Below are 19,822 nucleotides of genomic sequence, written 5' to 3' on the forward strand. Positions count from 1 at the left end.
TGAAATTTAGTCATCCGTTTGGTGAGATCCTTTTTAACTCTTTGCAGTTTTTGTAACTTTTTCTTTGGACTTAACTATCTTGAGTGGTTTTGTATCATCTGCAAATTTTGCCACTTCACTGTTTACCCCTTTCTCCAGATCATTTGAGATGACTAAAGCCTTATTTTTCAGAGTACTTAGCTCAATTTAAGATAAGACCAAGAGAATCTATTTAAAACCATGTGCAGTCACCCCGTTGGTCAGAGGCCCTCTGTTTTTCTTAAAAACAAAAACAAAAACTTTCCCATATTTTATTATTTTTTTGAACCAGACATCCTCCCTACTTCATTTCTTCTGGTCTTATCACTCATTTTTCAAGGCCATCCTTCTGCTTGCTAGTCAGGGCCTTTCTTTACAACACATATATTTCCTTAACCAAACTTAAGGTAACTAATTCTTTAATTCATATTTATTCTACATAAGACTATAGGCTGTCATTGTTTATGTGGACCAGCACTAGAGGGGAATGAAACACATTTTGTTAGTGGATTTCACAGATTATTTGCTGACAGCAGAAGAGTGAGTCAGGAATCTTGGGTTCTGTCCCAAGCTCTAGGAGGAATGGTCTGTAGTGGGCACAGACATTTGTGCCCCTTTCTCTCCAGCCTGTCCCAGTCCTGTCTCTTCCCCATACGTGGCTCTGCCCCAGTACAATTTTCCTTGCTTACCCCACCCTCGTCTTGATTCCACAGGCTGCTTCTCCCAGTCCTAGTTCCCCCCAGTCCGGCTCCTCGTCTGCTTTGGCTCTTCTCCCAGCCCCCTCATCCCAGTTTCTTTGCCCAAAAGTCTGTACCCCCAAGACTGTAGCTCCTTGTCAGATGTCTCTCCTCCCCCTCCACTCCACCCCATTGATTCCTAGTCAAAATCTCCTTGCATAGCCTAGGCGTTTCTTTCTCCCCCCCCTCCACCTCATCCCGTCCCAGTCTCACCAGACTACTGCTTTCCCTGTCCCCCACTTCCCAGGTCAGGGTTTATCCCCTCTGCACTCTAATCAGGTAGATTCCTCCTCTATGCTGCCAGGGTGCCAACAGGAAGGTCCTTGAGAGCACAGGTGAGACAGAGTCCCTGGTCCCAGCTCAGAACTGCAGTGTTACAGAAAGGTCTGGCTTAGCCCTGGACTGGAGGACCCACCCCGGGTCATGGCCCAGCCACTCTTTGGCTGAGTCAAAACTGAGTAGTGCTGCAACCTCACATGCCAAGTTGCAACACCACTCACTCAGATGTGGAGGGGGTGCATATAGGGGCTCATGGGCCAGCGGGGGGTCAGGTGGTGGTGGTGGTGGTGCCTGAAAGGGAGGAGGATCAGGTGGGATGGGAGGCAAATCTCTGTAACCGTTTGCCTGTGGGGATGGTGCATATGCTGTCTGGTCAGCACTAGGAGTTGAGAGGCTGGAGCAAGCTCAGTGAGGACAGAATCTCTGGCGCTATTAGCTGTTAAATTTGTGCAAGTCTCTATTGAGCACATGCAACTTGAAATTTTTCAAAGGCTTATAACTTGGCTAAGCTTGAGTAGATTTTCACAGGTACAGCAAAAGACACAACCCCGGGCCCAGACCCTTGTCAAATTTCAAGTCCCAGGGTATAGAACTTCTCAAAGAAAAGGTCACTAGAACTTAACATGGACAAAATGTATTTTTCCCTGATCTTGTTCTCAGAAACAGCTGAACTGTTTTGGCTGAAATTAAAACAAAAAACCTCTACCACAATGACGCTGAGGCAGAGAACCAGCCATGGAAAATTTCTGCCCAAATCGTTAAAATTTTACCAAAGTTATAAATCACTGGTCTTCTAATGAGTAGTGTTGGGCAACCTTAATAATAAGCAGAGCTAGCAGCTTTATAAGTCATTGACCAGACTTTGAATTGATTGTACCAGCTTAACTGCATTTCACTGGGATTCTGACGTGTGCTTGGGTTTCAGCCTCTGATGCTGATGCAGTAATATGATCTGTAGGTGCAACTCCATTTGTGACTTTGGCACTATTCCTGTTTTGCTTTTCAAACAAAAGTATCCATCCACTAATGAGCTATGACTAAAATGCTAAATTACATTTTTGATGTGAGATTTTATTTTAAAATATATTCTCATAGCTACAGTACAAGCAGCTGCAGTAACTACAAGCAAATGCTGACTCCCAGTGGCAACCAGCATGTACTGTAATTGGCAGTTAGTAAGGCATTTGTAAGGGAATTCTTCCAAGCTGCTAACTTCGAGATTAAAGTGCCAAAGCAATTTAGTAATTTACCATCACTGCTGTAATACCATTATGCTTCAAACTAACCATGCTTCAAATGTGGCAATACTAGCTCCTTCAGTCCATTGTAGTACCCTTTTGGAATACTTCCACATGTGAATGAGGACAGGATTCTTGGTGTGGTTCAACTCATGGAATTTCCTATGAGTTCTTCCCTTGGGATGTGGGTTCTCCCATATGTAAGTAGTAGGGGCTTACCTCCTCAGCTCTTTGCGAACATTGCAGGCACAGGGCCTTTTCAGCTACTCCATACTTCTGCCCTGTCTCCTCCTCATGATGTACTACCAGGAGCTGCTTTTCCACAGGTTGACCTTGGAATCTTCCACTTTCAGATGTGGAGGAAAGCAAATACTACATTAATGAGATTGTTTCAACGTTACATTTAGGTAGGGAATTCCTGTCTTAGTCGCTATTCCTAGTTTTGCCCCTCTTCAGCTCTGTACTCCTGGGAAGACTTGTGAAGGAAGTGGCACTTATCTGTGTCTACTGTCTAGCTCTGACTTCTTGTCCTCTTTATCCCACATAGGGCAGCAGGTGGGTGGGTGCTGATTTGATGTGGTAGCTAAGAAAATTGAGTTTCACATTTTTATCTTTAGTGGGACTTTACCATGGCACCTGGAATCCTCATGATTATGGTCCTGGTGCTGTTGGCCTTCAGGATTCTTTGTGCCATCATATGACCATTTGTGAGTATGCTTCACTTGTTACTTCCCATGAAAACGTACAGAATCTTGAATGTCTCTTGGGTTCCGCATCCAATTAAAAATTATCCATGATCTTGTTTTAGTTTACCTCAGACAAGTTCATTACTGCTACCTTCTATCCGCCTCCAACAATCTTGCCAGTGGCTGGTGGGAGAATTTTCTCTGCAGTTCCTGCCCTCTTGGAAAAAAGACTTTTTGTATCTTTATTCCTTTATCTCTCTTTTCAGACTTCATCTCAAAACACCTCCCTCCCCCCTCTCTCTCATTGACATTACAACACAATGCAGGGCCAAACTCATCCTGGAGAAAATCATTGACTTCACTGGAGTTCCACCAAAGATGAAACTGGACCACTATGTCTGTACAAGGAAACTTTATAAAAAGATATTTTAAAGTCTGCAATATAATGGTCAAGTATGGGACAGCTTTTCTGTATCTGACCGATTGCCATTGGGTTGATTTTGGCATTGGCACGGACTTAATCTAACCCAGTTATGGTAAACATTTTCTATCATTTCTTTTCAATGGAACACTGATCTTTGGTGCAGAAAATTTTGTTGTTGTTTAATTTTCTTAATCTATGGAAACTCTGCCCCTCGGGGGTTGTCTTGCACAGTGACTTCTAGAATACTATCCCCAAAGGCTTTAGGGACGATCAATAGCATGCTGGATCTCTGTCCTTCTGCCATCTGCATTGCCACAAAGAACAGGAATGTATGCCACACAAGGATCCATACTCCTGAACAGTCTCCTCTTTGCTTCTCCCTCCCTCAGCACAACAAAACTGTGCTGACATTCTGCAGCACAAGGCCTGTGTGTATCCTCCAGAGTAGGAGGGTTAGTCCTGCTGCATGGCTTCTGCCTGGCTACAGTAACCTGAGCAGCTGTGATCTATATAATATAGACAGAAATTGAATTGGAATTGGTACTCAATTTATCACGTCAGTTGCATACAGAGGTGAAAGGAAGCTGGTACGGGCCTGTATGGCTTACTGGTAAAAAAAGGTGCTGTCGCGTACCGGCAAGAAAGTGGAGCATTCAGTGCTGGCTTACTTTCACCTCTTTTGGCTGCATAACAAACAGCTTAAACTCAGAGCTAATAAAAGCTTGGAAAGGGAAAACTCCCTCTCCCTCTCCTGCTGCAGCCAGGCTGCGGACGGGGCTAGGCTCCGTGCTTTCCCCCCTGCCTGGCACTCAGCAGGGGCTGCAGCGGCTCCCCTCTAGCTTGCAGGAGGGAGCAGGGGGACCGGCTGAGGGAGAAGCCTGCCCAGGACACCTGCCACCTGCATAAAAACAGTTTCAACTCCGTGGTTCAGCAGCCGTTTCTGGCATCCTTGTTAATTTCACTCACAGTTGTTGGGGGATTGACCATGGCAGGGGCAGTTCTTTTCTGCCCCCTGGATGAGGCGATCTCCAGTAGTATAATACACAAAAAATACAATCAAAATCAGGAACCATTTCCAAGTTCAAATCTATCCCATTCCCTCCCCAGCAAAGGATCATGGTTGTGATGTCCAAACTGCTTGCAGATCCACTTTGAAATGTTACTGTTAAAAAAAACAAAAAACAAAAACAAACAAACATGGGAGAACATGGTGGGAAGATGTCATGATGACCAGGGTTTATTTTGGGCAAAGCAATTTTGCTAAAGCAACTAAAGATTCACAGGGAAAGCAAATAGCCCCGATAGACAAAACCACAAAGGGATTGGAGGGGAAAACTGGCTATTCAGGGAAATTATTGTGCCTCCTTTGAAAGAAATAGTAGTTTTCATTCCACCCTCTTTATATATTGAATTAAACACCTGAAATGTCCTTAGGACCGAGGGACATGATCTCAGATCTCTTTTTGTTTTGTCAGTGTCCTGCAGAGTGCAGAGGCTGAAATTGACAAAACTTTCTCTAAGAATCTTGTATATTTCATGAAGGCTATTCCAGTTGTCCTTCATTCACCCCTGCCTTCCCCTACTACTAGCCACCCATTGGTGTGCCTCCTGCACCCTTTTATGTGCCTGGAAGGGAGACTAAACAATCCTTGATATCTGACTTGCTAGGAACCTTGCTAGAACTGCCCCTGCCATGGTCACACACACCCTTCCCCCCCACCAAGGATGCCAGAAATGGCTCCTAATCCTACAGGCTGAACCGCGCAGGGAACAGCTGAGTTTAAACTGTTTTTATGCAGGTGGCAGGTGTCCTGGGCAGGCTTCTCCCTCAGCCAGTCCCCCTGCTCCCTGCTGCAAGCTAGAGGGGAGCTGCTGCCGGGTGCATGGTGGGGTGGGGGGAGTGCAGAGCCTAGCCGCGTTGGCAGCCTGGTTGGAGGAGGAGGGAAGACACGGAGAAAAATGTGACAGTTTTCACTTTTTCAGGCTTATTCTAATATTAAAGTTTTATTATAGACAGTATTGGTGGTGGTGGTGGTAGTAGTAGCAGCTTTATTTTCTATATCTATGTCATGCAATGGGAGGGATCCACAAAGTATGTAGGAGAGGTGGGTTGCTTGCGATTGGACCATACAGGTAAGAAATGTAAATTACTTTCGCCCCTGCCCAAACCCCAGGGCTCCCAGCTGCCTCTGCAGCTGGTAGCTCCGGGGGTGATTTAAAGGGCCCAGGGCTCCCAGCTTCAGCCAGAGCCACGGGCCCTTTAAATCCTGATTTAAAAGCCCTGGGACTTAAAGGCCCCACCTCTTCTGGTAGAGGCCCCGCCCCCTCCTTAGGACCCCAGAGTCCTTTAAGTTACTTTCACCCCAGTTGCATACCTTTTGAAACACAGCATAATAATAGACATCGCCTGTAACTAGTGCTGTTTTGACATAAGACTTTTAAAAAGTTGCATTATTTAAAGAGTTTTCCTCTGGCCATGTCCATCTACCTATATGTCACTATATGTGAAAAAGCGTAGAATCAAATGAAGTAAAAATCTTAAATGAACCAAAGTGTACCATAGACACTTATGGATAGTAATTCCATGCTCGAATAATAAGCTATAGATAAATTTATGGAAGATAGATCCATCAATGGCTATTAGCCAGGATGGGCAGAGATGGTGGCTCTAGCCTCTGTTTGCCAGAAGCTGGGAATGAGCGATAGGGGATGGATCACTTGATGATTATCTGTTCTGCTCATTCCTTCTGGGCACCTGACATTGGCCACTGTCAGAAGACAGGATACTGGAATAGATGGATCTTTGGTCTGACCCAGTATGGCCATTCTTATGTAAGACTATAGCAGTAGGGATATGCTACCACCCCACCTGATTAGGATTGTGATAGTGACAGTGCACGGCTCAGGGAGATTAAAGAGGCTATAAAATAAACTCAATAAGGGGGTGGATTTCAGCTATCCCCCTGTTGACTGGGTACGTCACCTCAGGAGGGGAGGCAGAGACAGTTTCTTGACACCATAAATGACTCCTTCTTGGAGCAGCTAGTCTCGGAACCCACAAGGGGAGAGGCAGTTCTTGATTTAGTCCTAAGTGGAGCACAGGATCTGGTCCAAGAGGTGAATATAGTTGAACCACTTGGTAATAGTGACCATAACATAATAAAATTTAACATTCCTATGGGGCAGAGGTAAGGGAGAAGAGCAACGCACCACAGTAACAATTTCAGAAAAGGGAACTACACAAAAATGAGGAAGTTAGTTAAACAGAAATTAAAAGGTACAGTGCCAAAAGTGAAATCCCTGCAAGCTTCATGGAAACTTTTTAAAGACACCATAATAGAGGCTCAACTTAAATGTACACTCCAAATTAAAAAACACAGTAAGAGGACCAAAGAAGTGCCACCGTGGCTAAACAACAAAGTAAAAGAAGCAGTGAGCGGCAAAAAGGCATCCTATAAAAAGTGGAAGTTAAATCCTATTGAGGAAAATATAAAGGAGTATAAACTCTGGCAAATGACATGTAAAAATGTAATTAGGAAGGGAAAAAAACCCTTGAACAGATAGCCAAAAACTAAAAGGATTGGCAATTTTTTTTTTTTTTAAAAGAACACCACAACCACGAAGCCTGCTAAACAACCAGTGGGACCACTGGATGATCGAGATGCTAAAGGAGCATTCAAGGGAGATAAGGCCATTGCGGAGAAACTAAATGATGTCTTTGCATCCCTCTTCACAGCTGAGGATGTGAGAGATTTCCCAACCTGAGCCATTCTTTTTAGGTGACAAATCTGAGGAACTGTCCTAGATTGAAGTGTCACTAGTGGAGGTGCTGGAACAAATTAATTAAACAGTTAAGAAGTCACCAAGACCAGCTGGTATTCACCCAAGAGTTCTGAAGGAACTCAAATGTGAAATGCTTTGTTACTTATCATTTAAATCAGCTTCTGTACCAGAGGACTGGAGAATAGCTAATGTGAGACAAATTTTTTAAAAAGGCTCCAGAGGCAATCCCAGCACTTGCAGTCCTAACTTCAGTACTGGGCAAATTGGTTGAAACTATAGTAAAGAACAGAATAATCAGATGCATAGATTAACATAATTTGTTGGGGGAAGAGTCAACATGGTTTTTGTAAATCATGCCTCACCAATCTACTAGAATTCTTTGAGGGGGGTCACACGCATGTGGACAAGGATGATCCAGTGTACTTAAGATTTTCAGAAAGCTTTTGACAACATCCCTCACCAAAGGCTCTTAACCAAAGTAAGTTGCCATGGGATAAAAGGGAAGGTCCTCTCATGGATCAATAACTGGTTACTAGATAGGAAACAAAGGGTAGGAATAAATGGTCAGTTTTCAGAATGGAGAGAGGTAAATAGTGGTGTCCCCCAGATGTCTGTATTGGGACCAGTGCTGTTCAATATATTCCTAAATGAGCTGGAAAAAGGGGTAAATAGTGAGTTGGCCAAATTTGCAGATGATACAAAACTACCCAACATAGTTAAGTCTAAAGCAGACTGTGAAGACTTACAAAGGGATCTCACAAAACCGGGTGACTGGGCAACAAAATGGCAGATGAAATTCAATGTTGATAAATGCAAAGTAATGCACATTAGAAAACATAATCCCAACTATACATATAAAATAAGGGGGTCTAAATTAGCTGCTACCACGCAAGAAAGAGATCTTGGAGTCATTGTGTATAGTTCTCTGAGAACATCCACACAATGTGCAGCTACAGTCTCAAAAAGCTAACAATGTTAGGAATCATTAGGAAAGAGATAAAGAATAAGACAGAAAATATCATATTGCCTCTATAAATCCACGGTACACCTGCATCTTGAATAGTGCATGCAGATCTGGTCGCCCCATTTCAAAAAGATATATTGGAATTGGAAAAGGTACAGAGAAAGGCAACAAAAATGATTAGGGGTATGGAACAGCTTCCATATGAGGAGAGATTAATAAGACTGGAAATTTTCAGCCTGGAAGAGAGACAACTAAGGGGGTATATGATAGGGGTCTATAAAATCACGAATGGTGTGGAGAAAGTAAATAAGGAAGTGTTATTTACTCTTCTCATAACAGAAGAACTAGGGGTCACCAAATGAAATTAATAGGCAGCAGGTTTAAAACAAACCAAAAGGAAGTGTTTCTTTACACGATGCACAGTCAACCTGGTGAACTCTTTGCCAGAGGATGTTGTGAAGGCCAAGACTATAACAGGGTTCAAAAAAGAACTAGATAAATTCATGGATATTAGCCAGGATGGGCAGGGATGGTGTCCATAGTTTTTGTGTGCCAGAAGCTGGGAATGGGCGACAGCAGATGGATCACTTGATGATTACCTGCTGTGTTCATTCCCTCTGAAGCACCTCGCATTGACAATTGTTGGAAAACAGGCTTTTGGTGTTGGCTAAATAGAATTAGTTTAAAAAGCTCCACGTGGGGAGTAGAAACAAACAGCCAAAGTAAACACAAATTGCAGACTAACCAGCGACAGAAATTTGTAAAAACTGGTCTTTTCAAACTGTTTGTTTTTATTGATCAGACAATTCACACGCATGGGCTAGAGCCACAAAAAACTGCTGTTCCATGAGTCACTTGATCAACTCTGTTAGTCATTGATTATGGAAAGGTACCTGGGTCCATAAACTCAAATCTTGCACATTGCTACTTAGTTTCTGGGTCAGGTGAATTATTCTTAGATTTCAGTTTTACAATTGTAATGTAAAAAAAGCATATTATCTTTCAGTATCTTGTGGCAGATTCACAACTCATGCTGGGAGGAAAGCACCATTACTACCTGAATCCTGAAGAATATTTTCTTACTTATTTACCACAGTTCATTGGGCTTTCATATGCAAAATCCTTTTCAGCATGAACTGGGAAAAGGAACAGTGTGAGGCAAAATATCTTAGAGTAAGGCTAAGGAAAATCACTTACAAAAATTCAAGCTGTGGTGTAATATAAAACTCAGTAGAAGTGCAGTTGTAAAAAAAAATTGGTAAATCTTAACTTTTACAGCTGGAACTAAATGCACTCGCAGTGGCATAATCCTACCAACAATTAGTTTTAACATGAATGTAAAGGTGAGATGTAGCCTCAATTCTATCTGAAGAATCTAAGAAAGAAGGTTTGCAGCTGTTTAAAAAATAAAAAAAGAGGCAGGACAACTTCCTCCTTTAATACATGTACAATATTTGTGAACAAATTTCAACACTACCTGTAAAAACAATTTCAAAATATCTGAAACAAACTTCTTACATTGTCTTGTTATATAGACATACATTGCTACTTTCATAGACAATTGTTTAATAGAATACATAGGTACAGCATTTGAAGTAGCTAAAATTTGAGCTGAAGTATTCCGTATCTTAGGGACTCCACTTTTATGCCTTAAAGCATTTCCTCTGTCATCACTGTCTGCTAGAAATATGACATGTGCAGCAAGTAAAGCAGATCCTGCCCCCTTCTTTCAATATAACCTATCCACTGTTCTGAAGCTGAAGGTGTTGGGGCAGTGAAATGTCTCAGGGATGCATCTCCACTAGCCTCTTAGGTCCAGATCCTTCATGACTGGAATGGGAATTAGGCACCTAACTACCTTTGAAGATCTGGACCTTTATCCTGAAAGTTTTCCACCACTGCCTGAGTGCAATGGTGGAGCCCTAGTCTAGACAGGTTAATAGCTGGTGTTTTTACTACTGTTTAGCCCTGATAAGAGCTCTAGACAACATGGTAAAAAACCCTGGCTACCTGCATCATGTGTACCCTAAGTCTTCCACCCTTGCCACCACCTGAGGTCACAGTAGTAGGAAACCTAGTGTGGAGGAAGAGGCCATCATGAGAAGACTTAACTAAGCAGAAAATTGAGCTTGTACCATAATGGGTTGCCCACAACTCTGCATGCTTGTTATTTAAAAAGACCCTCAAGATATTTTTTCTTACTTTTAATAGCTATCATCAGTTTGTGATGGCTAGGGAAGCTCAAATCTGTCTTCTCCAACTGCCCAAAGTCCAGTATTTTAAGAGCAAATTCTAGTATCCAGTTTAAGACTTCAAGTATGTTTATTATAGTACATTCAAAATAAAAGCTGATACTGCATACCAAAGGGTCTGGCTAGAAGTTTAATCTTTTGGAACCCTATTAGGGGTTGGAGGTGTTTCTTAGGTGGTGGAATTTGGGAGCTGAGGTACAAAAATCAGCAAGGTCACTGCGGATGCAACTTTTCTCTTATAGAGATAGTACAATATCTACACTTTATGCAGCAGAACCTCAGAGTTATGAATTGACCAACCACGCACCTCATTTGGAACTGTAAGTACACAATCAGGCAGCAACAGAGACGACAAAGCAAATACAGTACAGTATTGTGTTAAATGTAAACTATTAAAAAAAGGGAAAGCAGCATTTTTCTTCTGCATAGTAAAGTTTCAAAGTTGTATTAAGTCAATGTTCAGTTGTAAACTTTTGAAACAACCACCATAACGTTTTGTTCAGAGTTACGAACATTTCAGAGTTACAATCAACCTCTATTCCAGAGGTGTTTGTAATTCTGAGGTTCTACTGTGTTCTGCCTTCATATGCCCCTATGTTCAGAGTTGCTCCCAGATTGTGATACCTTTACTCCATAAGTAGTTCCGTGGACTTTAGGAGCATAAGTTGTGGTTTGCAACACTACTCAGTGTGATGGAAGATCTTGAGTAATCTGACCCGCTAGTGACTGAACAAAAACAAGTGCATTTTGAATGGTTTTTCCCTCTTAAATTTTACCCCTAGTAAAATATGGTCACCTCAGTTAAATACATTATACTGTCATCCATTTTTTTTTAAAAGCATCAAGAAATGCCTGACTTTATATGGTCTGCAACTCCCATCCACAGTGTAGGATGAAATATTCATAGTCTAAGAACCAAATTAATCAAATCAATCTTAGGAATTTGCCAAAATAAAGTCAAAGTTGTAATGAGACAGAAGGGAAATAGTTTAAGTAATAAATGTTTAATCAAAGAATTTTACATATTAACAGCATTCTTTTGGCCAAACATCTACATCGTTGTAGTATCCTACTGTATATAAAGTGGGAATGTATCAAGTATAGACTATGAAAGTGCAAACAACAATTCAAGGTTAGAGTAACTTTTTTACATTATAAAATTAATAGGTTTACAAAATAGGCTTGCCAAACTTTATTTCTGAATTGTAAAGTGAATGACTGGTGATTTTTAAAATAAGTACTAAGAAAATACAAATTTAATATGCTCATTTTCATGCTCGGAATAGAGTAACACAGAAACAGTGGATATACTGCACAACCTAAACAAAGTACAGAAAAACCAAAACCCACAAACTTCACTATCTTCACAGAGCACTCTTACATATCTTACTGTAGCTTTGCAAGACACATCTCAATGCAATACACAATCTTTGTGAGAATCTTTCTATTCAGAAATTACAACTCAAGGACACTATGTGAGTCAAACATTTTTAAGTTTTGGACCAATTCATGATGACAGTCTTTAAAGAACTATTTTAGATTATAATATTTTATAGCCTAGAACATTTTAAAACAGGTATTTTCCAAAGATGACAAAGGGTTCAACATCAATGTTTTTGAGAATGGGGCACCTAGAGGTAAAGTTAGAAAATGTAATGGAATTACAGAGCATAGTAACAGCCTCAAACCATTCTCTCTAAAGACATTGCTAGAGAGAAAAAGATTTTTGTGTGGCAGCTGAGATTAAAATATTCATATATAACTCCTTACTAATATGAACCTTGTGACTACAAAGTTCCAGAAGTAGGATTTGAATGAAATATTTACCAAAACACTCACAGTAATCTCTATATCTATCTATCTATATATATCTATATATATCTCTTTGTTTGCCATCATACTTGCCTATACAGGCTCGGTATTGAAAAACTTTTATATCAACAAATCTAACAGTCAAGCAAATCTTACAATGGAGTGTTGTGTATTGATTTTCCTTATATTATGACAGGTTTTGACTATATGCAAGTAAAACAGCATTCAACAATTTACTCTAGTTGTAATTACATACTGTACCATTGTATCTCACTTACCACTAACTGTAATTTTTGATGCTTTTAAGCAAATCTAAAACCAATATTTTCTTCACAGTACAACAACTAGAAAGGGTCTTTTTTTTGTTTCGTTTTTCTACTAAACAGTAATCACACAGCAAGTGAATATTGTGCAATTGAACAAATATCTAGCAGTGTTTGTTATTTATGCAAAAACACTGACTGAACGTTTAGTCATTGTTTACTGTAAAGGCAAGGCCATGGGTGGTTTTATGGAGGTCTTTTCAATTAATAGCATAGTTACTCCAGAACAGACACTGAATCTGAATTACTTATTTAACAGTGGCAACTATCCATTTGGGTTACGGCAAAGGCACGGTAACGTGTTGCGCAGAATGGATTATTGAACTTTAATAATTGTGGGACTGGCAATAATATGAAAATTTCATATTTCTATATTTTATAAAATGTTACCATTGAAATTAATTGCACCATTAGTGCATAAAATGCATTGTAAAATTATGAAAAAAAACTATGATTGCACTTCCATTAAAGTGTCTCAAATACAGCATAGCTGTTGCTAATAAACTGTATTTTAATATTTAAAACAACTGTTTAACAGCAGCATTAGGTTTAATTAACTTAAGGTACAGGCTACATTTAATTAAATGCAGTCACCATGGCAATAAATGCCATTTAATTTAGAGAAGAAATGCTACCCAGTGGTTCATTGCTAAGAATCATGGGGATTACTTTGATACAGGCACACTGTGCACCTGTTGTATTGGGTTAAAGTTAATTAGCTATTCACAGTTTGGCACGTTTGGACTGTAAATAGACATGGAAAAAAATCTTTGATTTTAATATTAAAAGAATATCCATTTCCTTGTTCCTAGAGCAGCACTAAAGAGAAGCATTAAATACCTCAATTCATTCTAGTAAAAAATGAAAGATAAATAAGGAAAAAGTTATGGAAAAGCAAAAACAAAATGTAAATGAACTGCTAAATGTTATTTTGCTGAAAGATTGAGTTCTAAAAATGGAAAAAACTATTTGAGGCTAAATAACGAAAATAATCAGTGTAAGCCTTTAATCCATACTTTCAAATTAAGGATCACCAGCATAAGGCTAAACAGATGCTGCAATGTATTAGGAATGTGGAGTACAACCTACTTATTCCTCTTCCTTCAGAGCAAAAAAGGCAAACACTACCTAATTAAATGCAAAGGATATTCCTTGAAAGGTTCATATTATTAGTCTAAAGAACTTCAATTCAAGGGAATGCCTATGTATTCCATCATTATGTCAGTGGTTTACAACTGAGCTGTAAGTATGTGGATCAAAGTCCCCATAATGCTTACTCCACATACTGTACCATCTGTAACTACCATCCATTTAAGCTCAAAAACTAGTTTGTGTTCATACCAAATGTACATGCTCAATCCATTCATTTGAGGTCTGAGGAGTTTGACTTGAAACCTCTTCTGAAGTATCCACACTGCTAATAGCTTCCCCGGTACAGTCACCACTTTGTGGCAGTCTATCCCCTGGAATGATGTTTTCTTCAGAAATACTCGCTTCTGTTTGGGTTCCTCTGCCTTCATTTCTGATGGCATCCTCAAAAAGTGCATGCTCTTCCTGAGGTTCCAGTCCTACCTCTATAAGATTTGCTTGTCCTCCTGACCCATCATCGATACTATGTTGCTGTGAATCCTCATCAGTTTCTGTACTTGCTGAAGGAATTAGTGCGATACTTTGAGGGTTCATGTCATGGAACCAGGCCATGATATTTCCAAGCAGATTTTCATTAATGTTGGGATCCTGGCTACTTGAATCGGCATCACTAGATGTTGAGTATAATCCACTTCTTGTATCACTGAAAGGGTGTGAACTAAGGCGATCAGCTGAAAATGGATCATTGCCTGCCCCTAGTCTCATCAAACTATCACCAAGTTCTAACAACTCAGAGCTGCTCAAAGCAGCCCTAGGGTTATCTATATTTACAGGAACCGAGTCCAACCTTGTAGGCAAAGATGTACCTATTGCTCCTAATGATGCCTCATTATTAAGGAAGTCTCTAGTTTCTTCATCAATAGCCAGGCCAGATTCTTGCAATGATAATTGAATAGCAAGCAGGATGTTTGGGTCATCTTCATCCAAAGAACTAAGAGCCTATGGAGATATACAAGATCACTTTCAAAATTAAGTATCAAGTATCAAAGGGGTAGCCGTTTTAGTCTGGATCTGTAAAAGCAGCAAAGAGTCCTGTGGCACCTTATAGACTAACAGACGTATTGGAGCATGAGCTTTGGGTATCCACCCACGAAAGCTCATGCTCCAATACGTCTGTTAGTCTATAAGGTGCCACAGGACTCTTTGCTTCAAAATTAAATAATTTTTGCTTTTACCAAGTTTTGGATTCAAAATTAATGTATATTGTTGCATTTTGTTTAAAATGTCTGAAAAATGTATTCCAGTAACGTTTTAAAATCAATTCTAAAAGTTGATTTATCCTTAGTGGTGATGATACATTTACAGTAGCTTAACAATACTTTGTAAATTCATATTTTCTTATCCTAGATTCCACCCCTCTCATGACCATAGTCATGTATTTGTCATGTAACAAATGTAGGATGCAGGAAAATATGATAAAGAAAAATATAGGAAGGGAAGCAAAGCAAAGCAAATGGACAGGAGACTAGGGAAGATACCTGAAGAGAATCCTGGTTTTCAGAGCGACTGACAGGGGTATAGTCATGAAGTGAAGAGCTGTGCAGAATACTCATAGAAGCTGAACTCACCATGGAGGTACCGTGTCTTCTACTGCTACCACCCTCTTGAGTATCTGTTAAAATAATTTAAACAAAAACATTTAAGTATGAACACGAAACCTCTCTCAATTTTTAATCCCATTTTTAACAGCAGAACCTCCTGCCATTCTTATTTATTTGGGTTCAAGTGTATGATCTTGCTCTCGTCTTCATTTTGGCCCAAATCCTGTAATACAGAGCACAGCCCAAACAACTGGCTGTGTGCTAGAGGAAAGGACTGCTTCCCCATTCCCTCTTTAGGATGTTTGCACAGCTGCGCCCATGGCACCAATGAAGCCCTGCTGGATTTGGAAGGAAGTGGGGGAAGAGACAAGAGGAGCCTTGTAGCAAATGGTTCTTCTAGCCTTGCTCTGTGCACAGCACACATTAACCCCCCCACATCCAGCCCCAACTCATGTACAGTGGAACAGTACCAGTTACATTGCTTTGGGAGTCTCCATGGCTGCAGAGGATGGGATTGATTTACCCCTTTACTCCCTCTCAGCCCCTAATGCAGGAACCTGGATTTGGCCCTTTGTGCTTGACTGCCTCCTTCCTATTTGTCAAAATCCATGTTAGCATGTTCCTCTATTCTTAGCTGCAGAGTAGCCCCTAGTACGTTGTGACAATTGAGTGTAATTTAGAGCAGCCATGAAGCTGTTCTAATTTAAGACAGGGGCAAAAATATGTGGGTCACAGATATTCATGTGCACACCATAGCTCAGCTGCAAACTGAGAATCTTGCTCACATTTCTTTTTCCTGTGATGTGTCAGCATTTCTAAGAGTAATGTTGCTACTGCTTCCACTGTGAATCCAAGTGACATTCCTGGTCTTAAAAAAAAATTCTAATAATGAAATCAGTGTTGTCAGAAAAAACTCATTCTGTAGTAAAGGGAAATATCAATCTTTTGAATTATGCTGCAGTAACTCCTCACTTAAAGTCGTCCTGGTTAACATTGTTTCGTTGTTACATTGCTGATCAATTAGAGAACATGCTCGTTTAAAGTTGTGCAATGCTCCCTTCTAACGTCGTTTGGCAGCCGCCTGCTTTGTCCACTGCTTGCAGGAAGAGCAGCCCATTGCAGCTAGCTGGTGGGGGCTTGTAACCAGGGTGGACTGGCAGCCCCCCACTCCCCTAAATTCCCTGTGCTGCAGTCGCCCAGCAGGCTATCAAGGCAGTTCAGCTGTCCCTCCCCCCACTGCCATGTGCTGCTTCTGCCCTCTGCCTTGGAGCTGCTCCCAGAGACTCCTGCTTGCTGTGCAGGGAGGGAAGGGAGGGGGCTAATGTCAGGGTGTCCCCCTCCCCCTGCACCCCGCTTACCCCTTCTCCATATAGAGCAGGGAGGGGACATGGACGGAGAGAGACAGAGAGAGCTTGGGGCAGCAGCTGCTGTCTCAACTTCCTGATCCACTTAAAAAGACAATGCACTTAAGAGTGGGTCAGCTTACTTAAAGGGGCAGTGTGCATCTCTCTCTCTCTCTCCCACACACAAGGTGTGTGTCTGTCTGTCTCTGTCTGCTATGCTGTCTCCCCTCCCTCGTGTTCGTGCTGCCTTGTGTGAGAGGCTACATTAACAACAATGTGTTAACCCTTGAGGGCTCAGCTGAGTGCTAGTTCATCATTTCGCAGCAAGGCATTCCCTGGGATATATCCCTCCCTCTAACTTCACCACCTCAACCAAGCTTCACAGTCATCAAAGCTGTTTGTTTAAAATGTATACTGTGTGTATATCTATATAATATATAGATTTTTTGTCTGGCGAAAAAAAATTCCCTGGAACCTAACCCCCCCCCCCATTTACATTAATTCTTATGGGGAAATTGGATTCGCTTAACATCGTTTTGCTTAAAGTCGCATTTTGCAGGAACATAACTACAACGTTAAGCGAGGAATTACTGTAACAGGATTTACCATTTTCACTTGAAAATTCAGAATGAAGTAAAAGTGAGATCCCAACAGGTTGTCCCTTATCATCACAACTAACCTGATGGCATAAAAACAAATTACCTTGTAAAAAGCCAAAATGGGTGGCAATTTTGCATCAGTTATTTTAAACTGCAGTCTTGGAATTATTCTAATCTACACTTTGATTTTGTCCCTCCGTGTTTCTCCTGCATATCTCATTGGACAAAAAACAGTGAATTTATATTATGTTGGGACAGGTGGATACAGGGGTTCTATATCACTCTGGCCCTTTTATTGGGCATAAAGGAGCTTGGTATGGGGATGAGAGTCTCACCTGATGTATTTACTGCTGAAAATTTCTTCAGAGACAGAAAAATAAAGTTTCCTCTAAGTAAGGGTGGATAGTCTAAGGCTCCTGCAAAGATTCATGGATATGTTCAACTGTACAGGAGTAGTCACACTGAAGTCAACTCATTTGTAAAGTTAAGCAAGTGCAGCACTGAGACCACATTCTTCTTTTAATCTATCTATAAACTAAGGATCACAGTGGACTCTACTAACAATTTGAGATACATTTATTTTTCCTTTTTTACTCCAAACAAAGAACATACCTAACGTGCTCTCACTAGGGTCTTCGGGGTCTGGAGTATTACTGAGCAGACTGTGCATGTCTCCACGTCGACGCTGTCTATGCCTCCTCCGATACTGAAATTCAGCATATTCCTGCATAAATCAAAGGTTACAAAATACAGGGGAACATGCAATAATATTTTTTCTGCCATAACCAACAGTACATTTTCTATTAAGAAAAATGTGTGATTTTATACATTTATTATAAAATCACCTGTTCCCAGAAAAATAAGTCACAGATTGTCATGCAAGAAATTAAAGAAAAAAAAAAAAAAAAAAAAGACAGCAGGTAATCCTAAATGAACAAAATTATTAACAAGCAAAGAAGCCTACTAGTTGAAGATATGAATACTTGCAATCTCCATTTTTAAATAATTCCAAGTACTGTTAATTTTGTTTACAAGTTTTAATACCAAATTTTAATTATTTTTAGAAATACAACTGATTAAATGAGTCTTCTCTCCTTTTTTGTTTAACATTAGACATTAGGGAGCTACCTTCTAAGGCCCCTGATCCAGCAAAACAATTAAATTTGTGCATGTTTTCCAGGAATAGTAAAGTTATGTGTGTGCTTAGAGTACTTTACTGATTTGGGGCCTATATTTGCAGGGCTAACACAAATCTGTGATACAAAGTGGCTGGTCTGTGCCCCTCTGGTGTCCCTAGCCTCTGTTTGCCAGAAGCTGGGAATGAGCAACAGGGAATGGATCACTTGATGACTACCTGTTCTGTTCATTCCCTCTGGGGCACCCGGTATTGGCCACTGTCGTAAGACAGAATATTGGGTTAGATGGACCTTTGGTCTGACCCAGTATGGTCGTTCTTATGTTCTAAATGGGGTGGATTTTATCCACTGCACAGTGATAAAAAGATGCAGGCCATCGTACCTACTTATTTAACAGTTTTGACAAGCCGGGTTGGGTGTGGGCATCAGAGTAGGGACTGCAAATGTTTCTTAATGTGATTTGTTTATTTACAAAATGTACACAAATCTTGTTTTACTTGAACAGAGGTGGCAAAAAACTGCACATAGGTGTTAACTCCCTTTATCAGAAACTGCAGGTAAGGCATCACAGTCCTGCCCCAAGAAGCAGCTGTCTCCAGCTTCTGTCTCTCTCTAGGATTCACACCAATCTCAAACAAATCTAACTAGTTAAACACACACTATACATATTTCCTCCCGCAGCCCTTGCACTTTACACCTGGGAAACCCCTACTCCAAAGCTTCTCTTGTACTGTGTGGCCTGGAAAAGGTAGCCTAACCATTAAGCCTCCTTTTGTACAGCTGCTCTGCAACATAAAAAACTTAGAACCAACAGCCCAGACAGTTATGCATAGCCTCTTCTATGGAGAGTTTCATCCTGGGTGCTTACACATTAACAACAAATGCAAGCCATAAGCACTTTCACCACAATAGGATTAATGCTGGTAGACTCTTGCTCCTGTGTGAAGTTGCACTGATTCAAGTGCAGGATCAGGACCTTAATTACCAAATCTTGATGCCTAACAATTGACTTAGTATTCTTTACACCATATACACCTATTCCTCAAGTAAAGAGTTCCATATTTATTTACACACACACACACACACACACACACACACACACACACACACACACACACACACACACACACAGGAGATTGTGAATGATCAGAAATGACTCCATAAAGTATTAAGATTTGAAAGTCATTGCAGATATTACATGAAAAATAATTTTCTCTACGTTTGCAATAAGGTCACAGATTTTACTCATGGCCTTTTTAATGATAATTGTTGTTTCTTTAATATATGTGTATATCAGACATATCTCCACTCATACGGATATAATTTTGTTTCTGATTACTTAAAATCTGTATTGCTAAAGTATATAAAATCTTTCTAATTGTATTGCACTGAAAAGTAGAATTTTCATATACTGGCCTAAATATAGTACTTTTTACTGAAAACATTCAAATTTTCTCTATTCTGGGTAGAATTTTATGGTAACAAGATCTGGTATATACAAATATTTTACTTTGGTATCAGTAAAAATACATAATTGT

General features: G+C 40.4%; 1 protein-coding gene across 1 annotated transcript in view; it reads right to left on the reverse strand.

The window, feature by feature from the left end:
* Positions 1–13,851: 13,851 nt before the first annotated feature.
* ANKIB1 (ankyrin repeat and IBR domain containing 1) overlaps positions 13,852–19,822 on the reverse strand; it is a 182,070-nt gene continuing 176,099 nt past the window's right edge. Inside the window, exons 18-20 of the mRNA XM_065398591.1 lie at positions 17,761–17,872; positions 15,144–15,277; positions 13,852–14,604 (exon numbers count right to left, since the gene is read on the reverse strand). Coding sequence (XP_065254663.1) covers positions 13,852–14,604; positions 15,144–15,277; positions 17,761–17,872 — 999 coding nt within the window. The remainder of the gene's footprint in view (positions 14,605–15,143; positions 15,278–17,760; positions 17,873–19,822) is intronic.

Source organism: Emys orbicularis, chromosome 2, assembly GCF_028017835.1.
Source record: "Emys orbicularis isolate rEmyOrb1 chromosome 2, rEmyOrb1.hap1, whole genome shotgun sequence".
NCBI lineage: Eukaryota > Metazoa > Chordata > Testudines > Emydidae > Emys > Emys orbicularis.